General features: G+C 33.7%; 1 protein-coding gene across 10 annotated transcripts in view; it reads left to right on the forward strand.

Moving 5' to 3' along the window:
- Tjp1 (tight junction protein 1) overlaps window positions 1–18,114 on the forward strand; it is a 331,764-nt gene that overhangs the window by 271,809 nt on the left and 41,841 nt on the right. For all 10 annotated transcript variants that reach the window (XM_078051275.1, XM_040276148.2, XM_078051276.1 and 7 more), the window contains 6 exons: window positions 2,663–2,787; window positions 3,478–3,580; window positions 9,257–9,533; window positions 12,902–13,005; window positions 13,563–13,731; window positions 14,039–14,186. In XM_078051275.1, coding sequence (XP_077907401.1) covers window positions 2,663–2,787; window positions 3,478–3,580; window positions 9,257–9,533; window positions 12,902–13,005; window positions 13,563–13,731; window positions 14,039–14,186 — 926 coding nt within the window. The remainder of the gene's footprint in view (window positions 1–2,662; window positions 2,788–3,477; window positions 3,581–9,256; window positions 9,534–12,901; window positions 13,006–13,562; window positions 13,732–14,038; window positions 14,187–18,114) is intronic.

Raw genomic sequence — 18,114 nt, forward strand, 5'->3', positions numbered from 1 at the left:
GCATAATTTAATAAAAACTTGCTTGGTCTTTTAAAAATGCTGGTTTCCAGAGTCAAGGCATATCTTTCAAATGATAAGACATTTATTATACAATATATAAAAAATCACATAGTTAATACCACCACCAAACCTATAAGAAAGGTCTTTTAAATGTTGAAAAACTATTGTAAACTTATGGTGATAGGTAAATTTTTCCAAATTTAAAATTTTTATTTTAAAAATAAATTTGGGGGCTGGGGATGTGGCTCAAGCGGTAGCGCGCTCGCCTAGCATGCGTGCGGCCTGGGTTCGATCCTCAGCACCACATACCAACAAAGATGTTGTGTCCGCCGAGAACTAAGAAAAAATAAATAAATGTTAAAATTCTCTCTCTCTCTCTGTCCCCCTCTCTCACTCTCTCTTTAAAAAAAAAAAAAATAAAAAAATAAAAATAAAAATAAAAAATAAATTTGGGGGCTGGGGGTGTAGCTCAGTGGTAGTGTGCTTGGCAGACACGTGTGAGGCACTGGGTTTGGTCCTTAGCACCACATAAAAATAAGTAAATAAAATAAAATTTTTAGATTTTTTAATTTTTTAGTTGTAGATGGACACAAAATCTTTATTTACTTTTGTGTGGTGCTGAGGATTGAACCTAGAACCTCACACATGCAAGATGGGCACTCTTCCACTGAGCTACAGCCTCAGCCCAAACAAAATAAATTTTTAAAAAATAAATTTTCATTGCTGGCAGCAAGTACCATTAGTTGTTTTCTTTGAAGTAGCATGTATTTATTCATTTTGGAGAAAAATGTCCCAAATATGCAGGCCTGAATAACTGTACATTCCTTCAAGTAAAAATGGTGAAAAAATGTGTCTGGTGTCCACCTCTCTCTTTTATATGCACAGCTGGTTGAATTTGAATTCACAGTAGTACTTGGGTATAAGGTCAAAGTATTTTATGTACACTTCTCATTTCTATACATAGATTATTAGAAAGATGTATACTTAAGGTTGAGATGTAGTAAAACTGAGACTTTTTACTCCTTCAAATCATTCTGAAGAATAACTGAATTTTCCTTTTAAATTATGACTTTGTGGCAGTGACCATTAGGTTTGGTGTCATTGTCCTGAATTTGTGTCTCCCGAAGAGAAATCTCATTCCCTTTAGCCATCATTCTCAAGTTTTTTCCTTCCCTCTTGGCTCTAGACAACAGCTAATCAAATTTCTGTCACTGTTGATTTGCCTGTTTCTGAACATTTCATATAAATGGAATAATGCATATATGGACTTTTGTGACAGGTTTCTTAACCGATAATGTCTTCAGGGTTCATCTGTGCTGTAGCATTTGTCAGCACTTCATTCCTTTTCAATGCCAAATGATTTTCCATTGTATATAACTATACCACATTTTACTTATCCATTCTTTAGTTGATGGACATTGGTTTATTTTCTACTTTATGATTGTTATGGTTGATGCCACTGTTAATATTTATGTGTAAGTCTTTGGATATGTTTTTGTTTTTCTTAGGCATATACCTGGAAGTAAAATCAATGGTGTTTGTTCTTTTTTTAGGGAGAGGTTGTTTTGTTTTGTTTTTGTGTTTTCTTTTGCTACTTTAGTAGGCTTTGGGTGGAAGGGAAGATCTTGACCTACCCTTTTTATAGTGAACATGGTTTCGTTTGTTGTAAACTAGACTGCTTAGGAAGGGAGTTGTTATTTTATTATTGTTAGGGTGTTTTGTATTGTAGAACATAGGAATATAGTACAACTTTATACAAATATATGTATTTCTCTCTTTTTAAAAATATTTTTTAGTTGTAGTTGGACACAATACCTTTATTTTATTTATTTTTATGTGGTGCTAAGGATCAAACCCAGGGCCTTGCACATGCTAGGCAAGTGCTCTACTGCTAAGCCACAATCCCAGCCCCCAAAACATGTATTTCTTTAGACTACTCTGAGTACTTTATTCTAGGGAATGGTTTTGGTTTCCTTGAGATTCTGTAATTTTTAAACAAGTTGGAAATATTTTTATTTTTTTTCTCAATTGGGCTGTCCCTCAGTCATTGTGGTAAAGATTTTTAGCTCTTTCAGAAGTTTATAATTTATAATTTACTTTAGCTAAAAATATATGTAAAAATGCTTGTTTGACATAACTAATGTGTAATTCATGCAGCTAATGTATATAGTGTGTTCGTAACTTTATTACTTCTGTAAAGATTTACTTACTCAGAAAGTTTTAGAATAATTGAAGTCGAACTAATATTTGATTTTCAAGCCTACTTTTTATATTGAATTACAAATGGTGTTATATGCTAGTTTAGTGTGTCATTTTCTAAATTAGTTGCCATTGTTTGTGATGATCGACACTAGGTACTGCCAGTACCCTAGGCCCTCTTCTCATAATCAGAAATCAAGACTTCAATGTTCAGAATTTTTAAATTATTGTAGTTTTTAACATTTATGTAATTGAAATTTTTAAATATTATTATGTTTAGTATTTAATTTATTAGAGAATGTATTCTATTATAAGAGTCTATAGTTCTAATACACAATCATATAAGCAAAGACCAGATAACAAAATGACTATTTTTGTGTAATTTTTTACATTATAGCATATACCTTAATGAGCAATTATTTTTGTCTTTAGTAGCAATAATTTACTCTAATTACTACTTTAGGCTCCTGGATTTGGATTTGGGATTGCAATATCTGGTGGAAGAGATAATCCTCATTTTCAGAGTGGAGAAACCTCAATAGTGATTTCAGATGTGTTGAAAGGAGGACCAGCTGAAGGACAGCTACAGTAAGTGCTTTTCTTCTTTCAGGCGCCTGTGTGACAAGCTCTTTCCTGTCCTGTCACTTTCCTGCTTTCCTAATGATTTTGCTAACTCAATTTAGGTAAACTTTAGCTTTCAGGACCCTCTCACCCCAAGTTTTGCCCTTTTTGTATGAAAAAGAGGGTAGCAAGGCAAGGAGAATAAAAAAAATACAGTTAAAAATGGGATTATAATCAGAAGGATAATAAGAAACTTAAAAGGAGTAAGAATGAACTTTTTTTCTTTTTGATGGTACTGGAGGTCAAACTCAGGATCTCAGCGGATACTAGGCACAAGCTCTGTCGCTGAGGTATATCTTCAGCCCAAGAATTTACCTTTTAAAAAGGGAATGATTTTTTTTCCTAGCTAGATGAGATAATTTAGTATCACCTAATACTGTAATTGAACTACCAATAATTGTTTCCTCTATTGTGCTACCCGATTTGTCCTTTGGGGAAATACTGTGTTAATAGTTACAAAAATGGCCTGGGGTTGGTTACTTGCTGAACATTTTTGTGAAAGTTCATCAGGCAAAAAGTTTGACATTATATATCATCACTTTGAAGACAGATAGATTGTCCATAATTAGAAGAATTTTTTTTTTTAAAGAAACTTATTCATAAACCTAACTGTATAGTTTTCTCTAACATGTTGTTTGGTGCCTTTTTCCCCCGTAGGGAAAATGACCGAGTTGCAATGGTTAATGGAGTTTCAATGGACAATGTTGAACACGCTTTTGCTGTTCAGCAACTCAGGAAGAGTGGGAAAAATGCAAAAATTGTAAGTATCTTTTTAGTTCATTAGAAGTATACCATCTGTTGTCGATACTTCTCTGGTGTTTGAATTTGTCCTTCCCTTTAGGAAAATGAAAACTGAAACAAAAGTTCCAGAGTTAGTTGTTCAAAGTAAGAGTGCTGCTTCTAATATTTCTGTATATTTGCTCAAAGTTTAGATGCTGGGATTTTTCTTTTTTCAATTACAAAAGGAAAAGAAGTAATCAAGTAGTCTTTATGGTTTAATATTATTTCCTTCTCTCTTAAGTATTTTGGTTAGATTGAATTTTGGCAAGTAATTTAAAATATGTGGCCCTGTTTTCTTATGTAATATTTGTTTACTTGGAAATAATTGTTTACTTATATTGTTTCTTTAACCTACCTCATCAACTGCTTTCCTTGTTGCTGTGACTGAGTTTGAGGAGAAAGTCTCATATTTTCTTTGTAGAGTTGTTCAGGGTATATTTCATTTTACTGCTTTTTATGGCTAGAATCTTTTTTATAGTTCATATTTCTCTGAAAATTCTACTTTTTTAAAGGGTAAAGTTCAGTTCTCTCTTAATAACCTGCCTCAGATCACAGTTAAAACTTGGGAAATGTGGCATAAAACAGATTTGTTGTAGAAGTCTTATGATGTTAATATCGAGGAGCACATGAGCTTCTTCACCCACTTTTTTCCTCACCTGATTTAACCCCATCTGTCTTCTGAAGGACTGATTAAGGCACCCCTTGAAGCCTGAATTTGGGTATACAAGAGCAGGATGCAGAGGCTAGGTGGTCTGTCTTGTTTTGTCCTTTGAGAACCTTTCTACCTTCCAGTAAGCACTCAGAACCACAGTGGACCCAGTAGATAGGCCTGAAGGGATGCATGCATTGTGTTTTGACTTCTAGGAACTATCATGAAAGCCAGAAGCGGTGTTCTCCAAAATTGTTGCTAGGCCCTCTTGCCCTGTGCAGGCTGCCATGCTACATGGTGTTATCTTCACACCAATGTCATTGCTGGGAGATGAGCATTTTTCCCATATTGCAGTAGAGCCAATATTTAGGTATTGCTTTGTTCCAGATAACAGACACCTTTTATTTTGATATTTTCACAGTCTCATTATAATTATTTTTTATAATCATAACATTTGAAAATTATAGTTAATATACAGATTGCCTAGTGGAAGGCAAAAATTTTAAAACAATTTTTATAAGATTTCAGTGCTTACACAAGTAAATTGCTTATTTTTATAATGACCTATTTCATTGTTTTTATAAGCTTTGTTATCAAATAAGCTTTAGATTTCCCCTTTGCATTTGAGGAGGTGAGTTTCACACATCCTCCTAACTTTTAAAGCCTTCCATTCCTCTGTAATGTTGAGCTGTTTTGTGTTTTCCATGCAAAATATTTACTGTACATAACTTTACACTAATAGTGTATCTAAGAAAGTTCTAATCCTGTACTTCTACTGTTCACCATAAAATGATTTTATAAGAAGGTCTTTACCAAGAATGTTTTTGAAATTACACATATTGGGTCCAGCATGTAAGGAAAAGGATTTGGGCAGCTCATAGCTTTACCAGTTGGATAGAAGGAACTTGGGAGGCTTGGCCATGTATTTTTTTTCTCTTATGGGAAGAGGATGTTGAGGGCTCTCGTGGTAAAGTATCTTAATCAGGAAAGAACATTTTTTAATTTCCATATTTGAACAACTTGAATCATGTCATTAATTTATATTGTCTTTCATCTCCACATGACACTTAGAATAAAACCCCCAGTGCCTTCGTATATATTCTTTCATCTGAAGCTTTTTTTTTTCCCTAACTTTATCCTTAGTCATAACTAGATCATCAAAAACCTCAAGGTCATATATATGTGTGTGTGTGTGTGTGTGTGTGTAATTATTTAGATTTCTTGATTTTAGCTATTTACCCTGAAAATTATAATTATTAGTAGTATTTTTCAGATAGGTCACTTGGCACATTTTGAATGTGAGAAATTTATTTCCCTATTATATTTTATATAATACAATATATAACATGATCTCCCCATATCCAAATAACCATCTCCCCTTCTCTGTTTCCCAATCTATTGATCTATGTGGTCTTTCATTGTGGCCATGATCTGTCTATATGATTGTTTTTCCATAGACTAAAAGGCCTTTGGGCAGTAGGCTCAGTAATTTAAATTAAATTTAATTAAAATGTTAGAACTCCTAACAATATAATTACCATAATATGCTTAATTTTGTTTATTGAAAATAAGAAGCTAGAAATAGATTTAGCATTTATACCACAGTGAGCATATAAAAATTTCACTGGAAGTTTGAACACACTGAGAAAGCATTGTGGAGCAAATGAAGATGCAAAAAACACTTTGCTAATGATAACTCCACATGGATATGCAGCATTTCACTTACAGTATGCATGTACTTATCCAAACCACTTACTGATGGGCAATTCAGTATCCAGTTTCCATAAGTATTAAAAAATAATAATAATATTGTGTTGAAGGTTGTCATCTTACTTGTTTAGTTAGTTTTTGGTAATAAGTTCCTTAGAAATTAGAGTTTTTGGAGCTAGAAGACATAAATGACTTTATATGTATTATACTTCAGAAAATCAATAGGACAGTGAGAGTTCAGTACTTTTTGAATATTTTCCAAACTGATAAACTAAATACAATTATTTCAAATAAAATACTTATAATCACTAGTGGGGTTGATTTTCTCATAGTGTGTTCACTACCTTTTATGTTTCTTCTTTTGCCTGTTCACAGCCCTTGCAGTTATCTGAGAGTAGAAGTGTTTTATGTGTTAAGATTATTAGCCTTCTGTCATAAACACTACATACATTGTTTTCCCATTTGGCATTTGTGAGTATAAGTTATTATATATAACTTATATATACTTCTTATACTGTTTTTTTTTGTTTGTTTTTATATAATTCTGTTTCAACATGGAAACATTTGATTTTATGTTGTCAGTCTATCAGATTTGTACTTTACTGACTCTTCTTTTAGTGCCTTGCTCACAAAGGCCATAGCAGATTTGTAAAAGCCTCTGTTGATAATTTTATTCTCATACATACATGATTTTATTTTGTTTTATTTTATATTTGAACGTGTAATTTAGTTAACTATTTGGAAGTAGGCATTTTTCCCAAAAAAAATTTGTTCCAAAATTTTCATAGTTAAACCTTAAGCAGGTTGTCAAACCTGCTCTGAATATCATTCAAGTGAAATTATAATGGTTAACCATAATATAAATGAAGAATCATAACAGAACTGGATATTTTTCAGTAAGTTAAGTACCTACTAGGTTCAGATATTTTATTATATGTACAATTGAATGAATGGCAAGGAACTTGAATCTGATAGGTTAGATGGGTATACACATTAACTGTAGTGCCCTATAACATGATATTGAGAGTCATTGAGATATAGTAGAGTTCCAAAGAGGTGCTTCTAATAATTCTGGCCTGGAAGTTGATGACTTTGTTTTTATTTATATTTTACTAGGGAGGAATTGAAGATTAAGGCATAAACATAGAATATTACTCCCAGTACAGTATGTTGGAGATTGAAGTAGACATGAGACTTAAAAGCAGGGAATCAGTCAGGGATGCTTTCAGTAATTGTTACCTGAAAAGGACCCATCAGTATAGGTATACTGAGAGGGGAAGATTAGCCTTCTGTCAGTTCATAACAGAACATTGGTTGTTCTTTCCACATGCTGGCCTCTTGTTGCTTCTTGTCCTTCAGTAGCAAAGTTAGTGTTTTTTGTTTTTTCAGAAAGGCCTGCTCTAATCTCTTTTTAAGTAGGAAGCAATGGTAATTTTTTTTTTCAGAGTTTAGAATTCTTATTTTTTTTTGAAGTCACTGAAGCAAAATCATAAAACATTTTACTTTCCTTTATAATCCCCACTAAAAAAAATTGTAGAAAAAATAGTTTTGTAGGTGGAATGAAGCAATATTGATTCAAAACGTACAGATAAAGGTTAGCTCTATCACTCTTCTTTAATATTTAATCAAAACCAATAGGCTTTCTCCTTTGAAATTTTATCTATACTGATTTCCATGTAAACCACAAGACTGTATACTGTCTTGGAATGTCCTCAGAAGGCTCTTTCATTGAATAGTTAATAGAGTAAGACCCCCCCAAGTCCTTGGAAGCAAAAAGTATTTAGTGTAGATCACCCTTTCAAACAAATTGGCTTGTGAAGAGAAGAGATTAGATACAACTTGAAGGTAAGTAGAAAGATAGAAACACAGAAGGTTAATTGGGAGATTAGTGAACTCAGGACAGTTTTGAAGTAGATAGGGAGAGATTGAAGTTGCAAATAACTTGGAGAATGGTAACTGATGAAGGAAGATCTTGGAAGTGGGTAGGAACAGGAATGGAGCTCAAATGGAATGGTTTTCTCATACCCATAGAAAATCCCCCTTGGTCTTTGGGATTAGAAACCAGAAGTTCAAAAAAGAGTCGGGGGCAAGAGAGAGAGAGATTGAAAGTACTTAGAAGTGGAAGGGGAACAAAATAGCACTGATCTCTAGAAGCAGACTGAGAGATTAGGACCTTGGAGAACAACTTTGGTGAAATACCTGTGCCTCTCCATTGAGAGGCAGCAAGATGTAGATGAAAGAATTGGGGAATAAGAGAAAAATTTCTGTGAAGTAAAATGAACTTATAGAGGACCTAATCAGCAAAATGTAGAAATGCAGGCATCCAAAGTAAATTTAATACTGGACTCACTCTTATTAGCAGATGATTGAGGGGTCATTAGAAAGTCATTTACATATGGCAGCATGGAGTCTGATGCAAACTTGGGAGGAAGGAAAATAAAGCCAGGAGAAAATTGATGGACTGAAAGATTAGACGAGGATGGAAGAACTAGAAATAAGATGGACAGTGAAAGTTTCAGTAGATGAAGTTGTATGGAGTCGAAGACAAGTGTTACCCAAGAAGCTCTCAGATATCTCTGAAGTGATCCAATATATACCAGTGTGAGAAGGCAAAGTGTAGTAGTCCAAGGATTATAGAGCCACTCAATCAGACATTAATAAGTATAGATCTTGAACTCAGAGTGAAAGAAATAAAGGGACAGGGAACACAAGAGTGTTGAGAAAAGGATGCCAGAAGACTGACCTTGCACCTATGCTAGAGGTTATAAATTGGAGCAATATGGAAATGGAAGGCAGTTGGTGTTGGTGGAGTATAGCTTTGTTAATAGCTCCAGCGTACTAAGTGGAATGTTAGTGTGTGATAAATAAATTTCTCTCTTAGAAGTCTGGCTAGGCAGTTGTGCAACTAGATATTGATGCATTCTAAAAATATAATAAAGAAAGCAATTGGGCTTATAAGGTTGCTATGGTGTTTTGGTAACATCTATAGTATATTTGATGCCATTACAGTGCCTATCCTTTGTTCCAGCCACCAACAATCATTAACTTCCCTGTAAGCTTTCTGGATAAAGTAAATACGGACTTAGTAGACCCACTGAAAAAAGAGCAGCCATTATAAGAAATATTATTTTGTAATTTTGTATTTTATCTCTCTCATTCATATTTAAATTAATATGAGACAAGAGAAATGTATTGTTCTCTCTCTTAGGAACTGAAATTATATGGATGAAAATCAAGCAGTTTATCTAATAAATGTCTGTCTGTCTGTCTGTCTCTCTCTCTCTCTCTCTAATGTAGACAATTCGAAGGAAAAAGAAAGTTCAAATACCAGTAAGTCGTCCTGATCCTGAACCAGTATCTGATAATGATGAAGACAGTTATGATGAGGAAGTACATGATCCAAGAAGTGGCCATGGTGGTCTGGTTAACAGAAGGAGTGAGAAGAGTTGGGCAAGGGATAGAAGTGCAAGTAGAGAGCGGAGCTTGTCTCCACGATCAGATAGGCGATCAGTGGCCTCCAGTCAGCCTGCCAAACCCACCAAAGTCACATTGGTGAAATCCCGAAAAAATGAAGGTATTCTCTACCAACTCTTACATTACTACTTTCACATAAAAATATTAAGGCTAATTTTAATAAGTACAGTTGCGATATTTTAATATCTTTTGCTTTGTGGTTCTATTTCTGTTTCATATTTGTGTCCTGTTATGAGTGAAATTCTATTATGGCAGGCTTCAGGGATTGTTCATTTTCTCTTAAATCATTTTGTTGGAACTGTTTGCACTTCAAATAAATTGTCTACTAGTTGGATTTTTGGATTTGTTATTGTGACAAGAACAGCCATTTATATATTATGCCTACAAGAAATGTTACTACATCATCATATTGAAATTCAGTGATTTTCTTAGCTGTAGGGATCAGTCATATTAATGCCATGGGGTGGGGATATCTTGGGACTTTTTTGGAAGGGTTGGTTAGAGAGGATGCTATTTTTAAAAGGAGAGATTGAAAGAAGGAACCCCTTATAGGTCATTTCTTCATAATGCAGGACTTTTTTTTTTTTTTTTTTTTTTTTAAAGAGAGAGGGAGAGAGAGAGAGAGAGAATTTTTAACATTTATTTTTCAGTTCTCGGCGGACACAACATCTTTGTTGGTATGTGGTGCTGAGGATCGAACCCGGGCTACACGCATACCAGGCAAGCGTGCTACCGCTTGAGCCACATCCCCAGCCCATAATGCAGGACTTTTTAAAAACATTTTTGAAACTGAAGCTTAAGTGCTTTACCTTACCCCTCATCAACTTTACTTTTTTTTTTCTTCATTCTTAGTTTGTTGGAAGCTCTATTTATTTATCTATTTTTCAAATTTTTAAAAGATGAAACTGCTTATTCTAATACTTTTTTTTTAAAATGTTCTGTAGGATTCTCCCCTCTTCTTCCACTTAATATGATTTCTTCAGCCACCTCAATTACTCTCATTGTCTCAGCTCACTGCTAATAATGGCTTCACTAATTTTTCCAGCCCACATTTGTATGTTTCTATGTTATTTGTTAGGATACTCTACATGGAACATCCTAACATGTCTCATATGAAGCACAACTCCTTTTAAAGTTTTTATTGTATCTTTAAAGTTGTTGATTGAATGTTTTCATGTGAACCTGGTTTCTCAAGCCAGTCACATATAACATGGTAGATTTCTGTTTTAGTCAACTTTTGCATTGCTATGAACAGAATACCCAAGAATAACTTAGAAGAGGAAAACTTTTTTTAAGGCTCACGGTTTCAGTCCATAGATGACTGATTCCATTTATTTGAGCCCAAAGAAATGGGAAGAGTCATTGGAGGAAAGCTGCTTAGCTCATAGCAGGGGTCCGGAAGCAGAGGTGGGGGTGGAAAGGGCGGGCCATAGGGAGATGTGTCCTTCTAGGGCATGTAAGTAGTCCTCCACCTCCTTCAGCCATGCCCTACCAGTCTACAGTCACTACCTAGTCAGTTCATTCAAACTAGGATGGGCTGATAGATTACAGCTCTTACATTTCAATCATTTCTCCTCTGAATATTCCTGCATAAACATGAGCTTTTGTGAAATACCTCATATCCAAACCATAACCTATGCATTATGAATATATTCTAACTTCCTAAATGCTACTCTTTTCTGTTCTACTTTTGTCTGTCTTTACTGCAATTGCCCTTTTCCAGGCCACCACTGTCTCTTTAGTGGTTTTGTTTATTCTCATGACTATGCCCTGGATCTCTTTCAGTGGGTTCTGTAGATTGTTTTGTGATGTTTCTGTCTAATTCTTTTGGCTCTTTGTTATTTTTCAGTTACAGTTATACTAGACCTAGGATTTATATACATACATACATATATATATATATATATATATATATATATATATATATGCATGCCAGGTTTTTTTCCTTCATACTTTATGATGCATTTGTTTTTAACTGTTCTACCAACACCCCCAATTCCCTGTACACAAAAAAACAGCCTTCATATTTAGTTTTAGTATTTCTTTGGCAAAGTTTTAGTATTTCTTTCTTGAAGAGACCATCTCTGCCCTCTGTCCCCCCACTTAATGCAAGACCCTACATTTATTTCTACTATTTGAACTCTTTATAGCACTTTTAATTGCTGTGGTAACTTGTTTTTCTCCACTGGCTGTATCGTTGCCACAGGACTGGGAATGTCTCTCATATGCTGTTTTATTTATAGTGCCTGAAACATAGTTATTGAATTTATATCCAAAGAAATACTTGGGTTAACTGATAATATCTAGGGGATATTTTGGGATCACGTATAATAATGGTGATTTGTAAGTTTTAATCTTGAAGAACAGTCTTTTAATCAGTGCTATATTTTGTAATTTAATGACCATTTCCAGAGCACAGTTCCTTGCCTAATTCCCTAAAAAGTCATTTTCTTTTTTCACCTTGGATCTTTTCCTGCTTGTGAGCACTCTTAGTATATTTATCTTATGTTAAATTGTAGCTGATGGTACTTTTAGATGCTTGAGTAACAAGCCTGCTAATTTTATTTCAGAATAAAAACAATTTTCTGTTTTCCATCTTAGTTTTCAAAATTTTGCTTCATGTGTGTTTATGTTTTTGTGTATGTGTGTTTGTTTTTGATTTTTAATGCAGTAAAGTCCTTCTTTTTCTCCTTATAGAACCAAGGATATCTCTTTTCCTGTTGACACTACACTGATGATTTTAGTTGTTGGTCTTATTCTTTAAAAAATACATTTTATAAAGCTTTTTTAAGAACCAGAAAGTTTTCTGGACTCTTCCTGGTAACTTCCTCACCAGCAGACACAATGTTGCCTCACTCTGGGATATTTTGTTGGCTATATAAAGGGGAAGTCTAGCATTTTAACTCCTGTTCACACTTGCCAGGCTGGTTGTGAACAGTTGTATTAATATATAGTAGCATAAGCTAATGGTCTGAGTATATCTTCCTAGTATCAGGTATATAGGATCAGAAATAGTTTTGCTCTGTGAGCTGGGAAAAACAAAAATAGTTTATGCTTCATAATAGCCATCAATAAAACCTTCAAACTTTCCCAAAGTTCTTCAAGTCTGATATAGCAGTTCACTTTTTTAGAATTATATTTCTTTTAACTTTCTCAGAAACCAGTGCTGTGTCAATACATGATCAGAAAGAAATGGTGTTCTCTTCAGGGACTCTCTATTTCAGTAAAATGAGAACATAGGGTGTCAGTTTTTTCTTTGAACCACACATTTTCAGTTTGCTTTCACATTGACTTTCAAACTTTATGTGATAAAAGTAAAAGTCTTTTTGCAAGGTAACCAAGAATAATTTATGTACATTGATTATTCTTTAAAAATCTGTTTTTGCAGTGATTATTATGCTGATATTTTAAACTCTACTTATGTGTTTTAATATTTTACACTAAAGACATTTAAATATATTATTCCAGAATATGGTCTTCGATTGGCCAGCCATATATTTGTAAAGGAAATTTCACAAGATAGTTTGGCAGCAAGAGATGGCAATATTCAAGAAGGTGATGTTGTATTGAAGGTATAGTCATATTCTTATATTTTAATGAACCAAACTGAAAAACAGATCCTAGATTACCCATCCTTTACTTCTGTTTGAATTAATTTAGCCAAAGAAAATTAAAAATCTTTGTTTGGGGAGAGTGACCCAGATTGCCCCTGTCCATTCTTACATGTCAACAATAATATTTTAGCTATGGAGAGAATAAAGTTTGTAAATATATATCATTCATCAGCAGTAGGTACTTGGTAGATAGAGATGTCTGTTCAGTTATACATTGAGTGTTTTTGGTAATTTCTCCAGATATTGAAATGTTTAGTTGTTTGTTTATAAGTTAGTATGGGACAGACTTTGGGAAGGGGTTAGGGAATACTAATTTGAGTTTATCTAACAGAACAACAGTGTAATAAAAATTTTTATCATTTCAGAAGGTGGAATAATTTGATGATTTAGAAAAATATAAGGGGAATGTTTTGGTTCTTACAACTAGTCAATGAGTAGTTTGGATATTTCTGTTTATAACAGAATGAACATTTGTGCTTTTGTTATTTACTTCTGTAGTATCTTTTCTCTTGCAGATAAATGGTACTGTGACAGAAAATATGTCATTGACAGATGCAAAGACATTAATAGAAAGGTCTAAAGGCAAGTTAAAAATGGTAGTTCAAAGAGATGAACGGGCCACTCTATTGAATGTCCCTGATCTTTCCGACAGTATTCATTCTGCTAATGCATCTGAAAGAGATGGTGAGTATAGTTCTGTTTGGAGGGTCCCAAATGACTTTTTATTAAACTACTGAAAGACTTGACATATTTGAATGATATGTTAATTTTCTACAAACCAGATACCTTCAGAATTTAAATATTACATCTCCATATAGGTTTTCTTTTCTCTGTAAGCAGCTCATCACTGTTGATCTAATCATTAGCTGCTGAAATTAGTGTCATTTTGTACAAAATTATGCTTACCTTATTTCCAATATCACTGGAGTGTCTTAATACTTGACTGTACATTATTTCATGGAAAATTAAATAATACCCTTTTATTTAACAGACATTTCAGAAATTCAGTCACTAGCATCAGATCATTCCGGTCGCTCACATGACAGGCATCCTCGACGCAGCCGGTCACGATCTCCTGACCAACGATCAGAGCCCTCTGATCATTCCAGACACTCTCCACAGCAGCCCAGTAATGGCAGGTAATAACACTCTATTGTTTAAAATAAAATGATTATGTTTTCTTCATACATGCATCTATAATATGCAATAAAATGAGAAGATAGATTTTCTTTTGATTATTTAATATTAGGTCTGTTTTTCATCCTTAGTTTAGACATTTTTTATCGAAAAGAACAGATGGAAACTATACTTTCTTTTAAAGGGCCAAATAATAAATATTTTAGGCATGCAAGCTGTACAGTATCTATTCTGTGTTTGTATCACAAAAGCAACTATAGACAGTATGTAAATTCATGGGTGCATGGCTATGTCCCAAAATTTTATTTATTTATTTAAAACAATGGCCCACAGATGCAGTTTGCCAACCTATTTACTTTAGAAGATGCTAGCAAGCTTCAGAAATCTACTCCTTGGTAAGGTTAGCCATGGTAAAAATCTTTTAATAGATTATTCTAGACTTTGTTTTTCCTTTTAAAAATACCTTGCCTGGTATTCAGTGGGTCTGGTATGTGATTTGTGTGTGACATATCTGAGTTTATCTTAATTTGTGGTCACATATACATATGAAAGTCTGCATAAGATTATGATCTTTTGCTTAAGAAGAAATGCACATGTGCATACATATGCATCATTTTGCTACAATTTCTGGATATTCCCAGGGCTTTGTAGCCTGCCATTTGACCTATAATAGTAAACCATGTGTAAATCTGGAGCAATTTAAAAATATGGACCCAGAGCCATAGAGACAGTTTTGGAGAAAAGGGGTCCTTTATACATTTGTTAGTAGGAACATAAATTGATACAACGTTTATGGAAAATAGTGTAGAGGTTCCACAAAAATTAAAAATAGGCTGGGTATGATGTCACACACATCTAATTCCAGCTTCTCAGGAAGCTGAGACAGAGGGATTGCTAGTTCAAGACCAGCCTCAGCCACTTAGCAGACTATAAAATAAAAAGTGCTGGGAGTATAGCTAAATGGTAGAGTGCCCCTGGGTGCAATCCCCAGTACTACCAAAGCAAATAATTAAAAAAAAAAAAAATTCAGTAATCCTACTTTTTAAGAAATAAAATCACTATCCTGAAGAGAGATCTGCACTCCCATGTTGATTACAGCATTATTCACAGTAGCCAAGATATGGAATCACTCTGTCCAGCAGTGGATAAATGAATAAAAATAAGTGTGTATATATGCAATGGAATATTATTTGGTCTTAAAAAAGAAGGAAAATCTGCCATCTGTAACAACATCATAGATGAACTTAGAGGATGTGTTACTAAGTGAAATAAGCTAGACACAGGAAAAAAATGTTGCGTGATCTCACTTATATGTGGAATCTAAAAATGTTGAATGCAGAAATAGAGAGTAAAAGGCGCCAGGGAGAAATGGGAAGATGTTGGTCAAAGGGTATAAAGTTTTAGTTATAAGATGACGTAACTTGCGGAAACCTGATATACAGTGTGGTGATATATTTAATATATACTTGAAATTTACTAAAAGAGTAGATCTTAAGTGCTCATCATGAAAATAGGTAACTGTGAGGGGACAGATAATGTTAATTATCTTGATTGTGGTCATCATTTCATAATTATAGATATGTCAAAACAGCACATGTGGGCTGGGGTTGTAGCTCAGTGGTAAAGCACTTACCTTGCATGCATGAGGCCCTGGGTTCAATCCTCAGCATCACATAAAAGTAAATAAATAAAGATATTGTGTCCATCTACAACTAAAAAATATATATTAAAAAAAAAACAGCACATATATACCTTAAATATATGTGGTCTTATTTTTCATTTACAGCTCAATAAAGCTGGGAAGATAAACTCAGGTCCAGAACTGAAGATTCAGTGTACGATTAGATGTATAGTTTTGAAATTTGTCTGTATGGTAGTATTGTCTGAAGTTACAGAAGTCATTAAAATTGCTAAGAGGACCAATAAGGAGAGAAGGCTAAGATTTGGACCACAGGAAGCATATTGCTTTAGGAAATTGAGGAGGCAGAGGAGAAGTAAATGGAGAGAGGAGCAGTATCTAGCCAGGAGAGAGCTTTTTAAAAGTTATCACAAACCATAGTGATACAGTTGTTAAACTCTATATATTCACCAAGGTGTTTAACTTTCTACTAAAATAGAGCTAATAAGAGAAGAAGATAACAAGTAACACCTGTGGATGTCTTTGCTATTATATTGTATTATATAGTTTTTAGATACTTGTGAAGCTGATTCTTTGTAAATTTCAAATTAATTTCAGTTTTTAATCTGTTAATTATTTTAAACCACTGAAAGATAATGTATATTGATTCTAAAGATAATATATCAATTCTGAAAAACTACCTGATTCAGCAGGATTGCTATCAGGAAAGGGATTACTGCCATTACACATACACAGTGATATAACTAACACCTTTGATGATTCATGGGAGTAGCTATAATTTTAACAAATTTCTCACACTTAGAAACCATGGTAATATCAAGCAGTTTGGGCATAATTTTGCCCTTTAAAAAAACTATTAATCAGGTGCTAAGGATGTGGCTCATGACACAGCACTTGCCTAGCATTTGTGAGGCACTGGATTCAATCTTTAGCACCATATAAAAACAAATAAATACATTCTGTCCATCTACAACTACCAAAAATTTAAAAAAAAATATTAATCAGAAAAATTTGGCCGCTTTATTTGATTATACACAAATTCCAAATCTCAGAAATTTCTTTTTGATACCTATTTTGTTTTTTAATTGTTTTTCCTACACTCTTGGCATTTACAACCTTAACTTGAAAGTTGAAGGGGTATTATCTTCTGAAAATTAACTATCCTCATATTTTCTCAGTATGTTTTACTTCTTTTAGGAACCTTAAATATTTTCATGGGTGACACCAAAGCCTTTAAAAACATAATGTCCTGGGGCCTACTGTCAGTTCAAATGAGATAGCGAAGGAATGCTTTTCTTTAAGCTCCTGGTATTCATCCTCCTTGTATTCTATCAAATTTGGGATCTACTGGTTAAAAAAGGTAGCATGTGAAAGAAAAGAGAGTACTTCAAAGGATAGCAAAAGTCTTCAAGTTCTTCTCAAATTATGGTAAAATGTAATTCCTAAAAATTGAGTAACCTGTCCACAGGCAAAATACAGAATAGTATTACTGGTTATTTAAAGCACCCCAAAATTAATGTTAACATTTAGAAACCAAGGAATTTTAGTTTAGAAAGTACCCTCGTTTTGAGAAACAATTCGAATACACTGTAAGAATAAAATACTGGTATAATAAACATCATGTAACTTCCGTGTAGTCTTTTATTTAGTTTTGTTTGTATAAAGGTGTGTTTCAAATGTTATTAAATTATGTTGTTTAAAGAAATGATACAAAACTGTCTTTGTCTCCATGAGAAAAGTTTTGATCTAGTGTGTGAAAAGGGATTGGAGCCAGGATTAAAACTCTTGGCCTTTTGACCCAAATCTTTGACTTTACTAATACAGAGAAGGAAGAAAGTGGATTAAGTGCTATTTAATCTTCAAGGAACAAAAGTAGTTACCATTGTGTCATGACCAACTAAAGTTTTCTTTTTTCAGAGGATAAGCATGGAAGAGAATGAGAAAAACATGTACACTTGTTCTTCATTTTTATTAGATGAACAAAGTACCTTCATTGTTCAGTATAATATGAATTGGCATACTATGGCCTATGAACTAAATCCAGCCTGGTTTTATAAATAAATTTTTATTTAAATTATTCCTTTAATGGCATAATTGAGAAGTTGTGACAGAAACTGTATGACCAAGGGAGCCATTTACAGAAAAAGTTGGCCAGTCTATGCCTTGATGTATGTGACTGGACTTGTTTGCTCCTTGTATTTTACTTAGTATTGTTTCAGAGCCCATTCTGGTGCTATGGCTTGGATAGACTCTAAGGAGATGAGAATACTGAGAGCATTCGTAGTGCTCTG

The sequence above is a fragment of the Ictidomys tridecemlineatus genome, chromosome 5 (assembly GCF_052094955.1).
Source record: "Ictidomys tridecemlineatus isolate mIctTri1 chromosome 5, mIctTri1.hap1, whole genome shotgun sequence".
In the NCBI taxonomy this organism is placed as follows: domain Eukaryota; kingdom Metazoa; phylum Chordata; class Mammalia; order Rodentia; family Sciuridae; genus Ictidomys; species Ictidomys tridecemlineatus.